This window comes from Pavona decussata, unplaced genomic scaffold (genome assembly GCF_977016875.1).
Source record: "Pavona decussata unplaced genomic scaffold, jaPavDecu1.1 SCAFFOLD_44, whole genome shotgun sequence".
In the NCBI taxonomy this organism is placed as follows: Eukaryota; Metazoa; Cnidaria; class Anthozoa; order Scleractinia; family Agariciidae; genus Pavona; species Pavona decussata.
In genome coordinates, this window is record NW_028145466.1 from 897,501 (window position 1) to 904,859 (window position 7,359).

Consider the following 7,359-nt stretch of genomic DNA (forward strand, 5'->3'; position numbering starts at 1 on the left):
TTCTCCAAATGATCCTAAATTTTGAAACTGCAGTGATGATACACAGAAATAAAGGACACAGCCTAATCAATAATAATTTTTTTCTGATCGTTCTAGGACACAGCTGGAGCCGAAAGATATCAAGCAATGAGTGCAATGTATTATCGCAGTGCCAAAGCCGCTATTTTGTGTTATGGTGTGTATTAATATTTAGCAATAGACCCTTCTCCAAAATGGCGGCCGAAAATTCAAATAAGTTAAAATTAAAAACATCTACCAGCACTAGAAAGAGCACGTTTACTTTTAATTAGTAACCCTGCAAAGTTTCAGCATATCAGGTGTAAAATCAGCTGAGAAAATGTAAGTTGAAATTTGACAAATTTACAGACGTTTGTATGACTGGGAGTATGATGTATACCCCCAGTCATACAAACATCTGTAAATTTGTCAAATTTCAACTTACATTTCCTAAGCTGATGTAACACCTAATATGCTGAAACTTTGCAAGGTTATTAAAGTAAAGGTGCTCTGTCCAGTGCTGGTATCAGTTTTTCATTCAGTTGAATTTTAACTCAATCAAATCTTTTACCGCCATTTTGGAGAAGGGTCTATTATTATTCCATGAGTGCGCATTGCACACTTTGTGATAATTGCACACCATTGTGTGTATCATTCTTTTGAATCAATACGACTTGGAGGCACGTATAAAAAATATTATCTTTTACACAAGTGCCATGCTTTCAAGTTGACCTGTTCTTAGTGTTAGAGTCATGGACATTGTTCTTAGCTATTCACAGTTCCTCTTTTCCTACTTTTCCCTTTACTGGTATTTGTTGTTTTTTGGTGGTTGTTCAGAATGAAGTTAGTTAATCAATTAACTAGCATTATGGAAAAAATTATTTTTTCCCTTTTTTACAGACCTGACAGACAAAGCAAGTTTTGATAAAACCAAGTTTTGGGTGGATCAGTTAAAATCTGCTGAACCTGTGAGTTCCAAGCTAGGAATTCTTCTTACAATGGAGATGAAATCCGCTGTTTTCTTATCATTATCACCAATCCACTCCACAATGTATCACTTTACAACTTAAGGAGAAAGCTCAGGGCTCAAAATAACGGCCGGTGATCGGACAATGTCCGGGCAAGATGACAAATTATTTGTCCAGACAAAATTTCCGTTTGACGGTCATTTTGTCTAGTTGCATACATGGCTTTCAAATAAATAACTAGAAAGTTTTATGTCAAATGGTATGCAGAGGCCATTGCCTGTGGAAAATAGTGAATATAAGTGATACTTTTAGTGATCAAAGCTTTTATACTCCTTAGCAACGAGTTTCTGAGCAATGGCGAGGCAATATTTTGCCTTAATTGGCTATTACTTTAAAATAGATATTTTTAATATTTTGACCAGTCAGAAACGAGACATGACTGAGCTAAAATTTGTTTGTCCAAATATTATTTTGAGCCCTGAAGCTTGTGTTATGATACTTGTACTTTTATTTTGTACATGCACAAAGGTTACAAAAAAGTCTGGATCTATCATTGTAAAAAGTGCAAATGTCTCAGGCTCACAAACAAAAATGCTACTCTTGCTGTCTTGCAAAAGCAAGAATTTACCGTTTGCAACACTTAAGTGTTGCTGCCATGAATCATTCCTTTTTTTTTTCTTCCAAAGCTGCATCTTTGTCCAGAATGGCAAGTCACCCAATGTCACAGTGGTGCGTTTGATTGGTGTATGAAAAATATGAAAATAACACTCAGGAATGGATATAACATATTCTTAAATGTGTCAAACTCTGACCCGAAACAACATTAAAACATTGTTTATCAAAAACTTATAGAAGACTTTTTGAAGGAAAATCTTTGGCCTTCATTGGTTTAAAAAAGATTGGTTGATTAGTGTTTGTTCTTTCCTTGTTTCAGGATTGTAAGATTTATCTTTGTGGAACTAAACTTGATCTGATTGAAGAGGCTATACAGCCAAGAGACGTTCAGACAAAAACAGTTGTCAATTATGGTAGAGGTGAGTTTGGAAGTCTTTTTTTTAAACATAGATCTTTTGTTACATTTTACATCCAGGATTTTACATCTTTTTCACGTTAATTATACATGAATATAGAACAAGATACAGACACAGCTAAATTAGGAAAAGAGAAATTGTACAAAAAAAAAAATGATATAAGAGAAAAAAAATATCAGGGAGAAGCGAGAGAAACGTCATGCCTTTCATTGTCTATAGTTCAGGGCCCAGTTGTTGAAAGCCAGATTAAGCTTATCCTGGTTAACGTGAACTTTGATTCAAGTATATTTACTAATCCATAAGGATTTGTCCAAAAGATTTTTGTCCCTAAGTTTTGCCTTAGACTTTTCTTTACCATTAGCTTAAAATTAGCTTTTAAAATCATTTTCAATGAGCGAGATGAAAACCTCGGTTAACTTTTAATTGTGGATTAGCATTAATCGGCTTTTGAACAACCCGGCCCAGAAGTCTTCAATATAAGCAACCCTAGAAAAGTTGGTATTACAGTTGAGCTTGTAGTGAAATATCGTTTTGGTTAAGAAAGCGTGTAATATAATATAACAATAATGTTTTTATGAGGTCATTTAGAGTCTCAATGCACTTACGTGTCATCAATAAAAATAGTGATAATTATGATCATGATGGTCATACAATAAAAATAAATAGATAAGTTATTAAATAAAACCCCTATAATATTTCTCTTATAACGATCAGATAATGAAAATAAATATGTAGTCATATTCAGTTTATTGTTTTTGCCATAAGTTGTACAAAAGCAAGAAAAAAAAATAATTATTTAAACACTAATGGCAAGGAAGCCAAAGGGAAGCCACCAGGCTTATAAGGAATGGGCCGCCTCGGTTAAGTAATTAGAACAAAGTATTGTCATATTTACACATAGGACCAAAATCAATGGCAGAGCTACAGTAAATCTTAAAATATATAACATAGTCATATTAATCATAGTTAGGCTAAAAAGAAGCGAAAATGAAAGTGAAAAGCAGAGGTAAATAAATGAATATAATTTTTTTCTGATAAGAGGAATGCTTTCAGCTTACTACAAAAGGAAGCGGTACTTGTTAAATTTCGAATTTCAAGACTAAGAGAGTTAAAAAATTACATGATGCGTCTCAATTAACTCAAAAAACATCCGATATTGGAAAGATTGGAGATTGAGTCAATGCCATGCAGAATGATCCTCTGGCCGTATTTGTATGTCTGTCAATGATATAGAGGATATTGCATGGCGGTGTGAAGATATGAATTTCATTTTCGAATGGTAAAATATTGTTTTTAACATGAGAAAATAAAATTCATATCTTCAAGCCACTGTGTAATTTTCTTTTTATTATATAGACAATCTATCACTCTCAATTTTTCACCAACTGTTTGCATAAACAACCACGAAAAAAGCGGAATTGGCGTCATCAATATCCTCACTAGTGAGGATATGGAAAACACACCACTCGGGTCCCGAATGTAGTTTCATATGAATTTTATGATTAGTTTATTTTCCCGGCTGTCTATATATGTAATAAAACTGTGATGACATACAGCTGTAAAAGTGAATTCCGGCACTACATCATAATTATTTTTCCCAAGTAAGACCCTCTTTACATATAAGCACATTCTAAATATTACGAGTGTTGTGAAAACAGCAACCGCTTCCCAGCAAAATTGTGGTTGTAAGGAGTGCATGGAGTACATTCAAGAGAAGTAGGATTTATTCTTTCCCTACCCTGCTAACAGAGCATTTCTTTCTGGCACGTTTTTTAGCATGTACAAACTTGTTCACATCTCTAGTATTTCTTGTAGTTGGCTTGTTTAGCATCCCCACCAAGAAATACAAAAGGAAGAGCCTCTGTTAGCAGGGTATTCTTTCCCAGGTTTGTTAACAAGTGATAATGAAGGATTTGGAAAAACATTTCAGAATAAAAAGTAACAAGATTAAAACATGACCTTTCGGTGACGACATGTCACCATTATCAAATGTAAATTATTTATAAGTTCAGTAACGTTATATAAAGAAAGGTAGGTGGGAAACTACATAATAATTTACATTTGATAATGGTGACATGTCATCACCAAAACGTCATGTTTTAATAACGCTACCTTTTGTTAACAAGTGCAGCAGTAAATTGTTCAACATTCAAGCTGTTGTATTGTCCATAGCTGTAATGGTAGAGAAAGCATGAAGTTTACATGGGATTGTGTAGCCTGGTTGTTTTCTCTAGAGGGTACACTTTGGTGACTTATTCTTATTATTCTTGAAGAGGTGTATCAATTAAGCAAGATTCTTGTTCTTTTCTTGCACAGATATTGGTGGGGATGTGTTTGAAACATCCAGCAAAAGAGGGTTCAATGTTGGTAAGTTTGTAGTATGTCAAAGTCAATGAATGATTGAGAAAAAAATCCTTATAAGTTTGCAGTGGTGTTTATGTTACTTTAAAAACTGAAAACTCTGTATCATAACTTAGTACATGTTTGTGGAGTTTGGTTGCTCAGCATGCTCATGTTTGATTCCAGTTTTAGAGCATAGAGTGCACATGGGGGTATTATGTCTCTTCTTTGGATGTGTTGCTTCTCCAGTGAAGGTTCAACCCAGGCTTGAATTTCCAGCCTGTAGATAAAAAGTCTGACATGTTAACCACTGGACAGCTGTGAATTCATACCTGCCGAATCTACTCTGCATTTCTTTATCTTTTGCAGAGCACTGTACTACTGCAATCTCTTCATACCACATCACACATTTAAGGCTTTGATATTGCCTTTCCATCCACTTTGGTTTGTAATAAGAGTTCTGACAATCTCCCAGAATCCCACCCAGCCAGCTGTTCACTTTGAATTGCATCTACCACCATTTGCTTCTCTTTGGCTTTGGGAATCCATGTCTTCTTTTTGCTTCCAGTCTCCACTGTAATGCTAAAGCACAGTGCTCCTAGCTTGTCTTCTTCTTCTTCTTCTTCTTCTTCTTCTTCTTCTTCTTCTTCTTCTTCTTCTTCTGCTTACTTCTCTTATCATGATTCCAAAAATCATGCAGTGTGTTAGATCACAAATCAGAACCAACAAAGTGTTTTTTAACCCATTACTCACTCGTTGTCACCTTATTTATTTCTGTTGACAGATAAGGTTTTTGAAAAGATAGCAGAAGATTTTATGAAATCCAATATGCAAGCCTCAGGTACCTTTATTTGCTTGAATTTCTTAGTTGTTTGCGGTAGGAAAAATACACAGAACATTGCAGGTTGTTTTACTTAACGTAGAATCTTACCTTTGTACCTACTCCCCATGTTTTAGGTGGACCAAAAGGAGATGTAAAGCTGGAAAAATCAGCGTCAAAGAAGTCATGTTGCTAACAAAGTGATGATGAAATGCTTCACTGCAGAATGGTGTTCCTGTGGTATACAAACCAGTGACACAGGACACTCACAACGAAAAATCTCAAGTTGAGGCATGCAAAATGTATTGGAAAGACATTTGCAGTACTTATGCAACACTATAGACTTTTTAGAAAAGAAGTTTAAAAGATAACTAGCTAAAGCTAAAAAGTTATATATTAAGATGTAATATATATTGCAGCAGAACTTGTGTTTTTTTTTTATCGTTTGTTATGTTTATTTTTTTAAGTATTCCTTCTCTAGAAACTCTCTCCCTCTTTCTGTTATCTGTGAAGAGAATATGGGTGCGTTTTTTTGGGAGAATCCAAAAACGGATTTGTGATCTCAGATCATTCAGATCATGCCGCATCAAAGGAACCTACGAATCCTTGTCCAGAGTGAATTCATCGGTTGCTTTGATGCAGCATGATCTGAATGCATTGCATAAAGCAGTAAGCTCTAATACATCTTGCAATTTTGCCGTGCTTAAGTCAAATCTGTCCAAAAAAGTAATCTAGACGCCATACTACTGCCAAACAAGAACTGGGCCGAAGTAGTAAAATTAAACCAAGAATTCTCATAAGCTGGTCAAGTTTGATCACCTTTTGAGAGAACGCCTTGATAATGTCATTGTTGACATATTTAAGTACCACACCTTATTTACACTGAACACTAACATAGACTGACGTTTTAGCAACTGGAGCAAATTAATCTACAAAGTTGAGTAAATTCGACAACAACTAACGGGAAACGTCCTTACTTTAATTTATTAATGCCAAACCAGTGAAAGTGGTAGTGGAAGGGAAATGACGCCATTGTGAAAAAGGCCCATTTACCCGGGGGGGGGGGGGGGTACTCCTTTTTAAATCTATATTGGAATGTCCTGTTTTGGTCTGAAAACAGGTATAGATTTTAACCATTTTGGTGTGAACGTTTGAAACGGGTTGGATTTTACAGACTAGGGGTCAGTTGTTCAAAGCCCAATTAAGGTAATCCTGGATTAACGTGAACTTTGATTCAAGTTTAATTACTAATCGATAAAATTCCTTCCAAAAGATTTTTGGCCCTCAGTTTTGACTTAGACTTTTCTTTACCTTTAGCTTGAAATTACCCTGTAAAACCACTTTTCAAGAGCGAGATGAAAACCTTCATTAAATTTTATTCATAGATTAGCGTTAATCGGCTTTCGAACAGTCCGGCCCAGGTATGAATTTTTGAGGCCAGTTCTGAAAGGTGGTAATGGGAAATTATATATTAAGGTCTGAAATAGGGCCAGGGTTGGGGGAACCGGGTCGCAGACCTCCAACCAAAAATTGCACGGGGTACCACTCTTTCCTCCCCTTCTGGAAATTGAAGTCTAAAGTCAGTCAAAGTGTGTCCAAGATAGCTCCAAACCAGACAACCATTACTGAACAGATTCGTAAATTGATAATCGTGTGTAGATAAGTAAGTAATCGGTACAGAGAAATTTATGTAAGAATTTGTAACAAGTGTAAAACGTTTTATGTTCATATGGCGTTTTATTCGCCTCAAGATGCTCTAGAGAGCTTTAATCTTCACAATGTATTCACACTTATTATTGTACATACTTGAATATGAATATATGAAACATATACTGCTGATGAATGATTAAAGAGAATCTTGAAAGACCCTCGCAGTTATCTTTGCAACTTAAGCAGTCGCAACTGGTAAGCATAAATAACTGGGAGGACTTATCAGTGTACGTACTGTTCGCAAAACGTTATTAAATTGAGCGACTCTTAAGTTATCGTTGAATTGGATTCGTAATCGAAGAACATGCTAAAACCAATGTGCTAAAACCAGGATTCCTCGAAATCGCGTCACTATCCCATTTTTAAAACGTTGAAAAAAGTTGATGTTTGTATTGGGGCTTTTTCAGAATACTCTGGTGGAATCTCTGATGTAATGTTCCTTAAAATCGCTCCTTTATTAAGCGAAAACAAGCAAGAAAAAGGCAAAAATTTG

General features: G+C 35.2%; 1 protein-coding gene across 1 annotated transcript in view; it reads left to right on the top strand.

Moving 5' to 3' along the window:
• Window positions 1-7,020, top strand: part of LOC146482741 (ras-related protein Rab-24-like) — a 10,610-nt gene extending 3,590 nt beyond the window's left edge. Inside the window, exons 3-8 of the mRNA XM_085106839.1 lie at window positions 97-175; window positions 898-965; window positions 1,900-1,999; window positions 4,313-4,363; window positions 5,121-5,177; window positions 5,294-7,020. Of these exons, the coding sequence (XP_084962965.1) occupies window positions 97-175; window positions 898-965; window positions 1,900-1,999; window positions 4,313-4,363; window positions 5,121-5,177; window positions 5,294-5,352 (414 nt within the window). The 3' untranslated portion in view covers window positions 5,353-7,020. The remainder of the gene's footprint in view (window positions 1-96; window positions 176-897; window positions 966-1,899; window positions 2,000-4,312; window positions 4,364-5,120; window positions 5,178-5,293) is intronic.
• The last annotated feature ends 339 nt before the right edge of the window (window positions 7,021-7,359 follow it).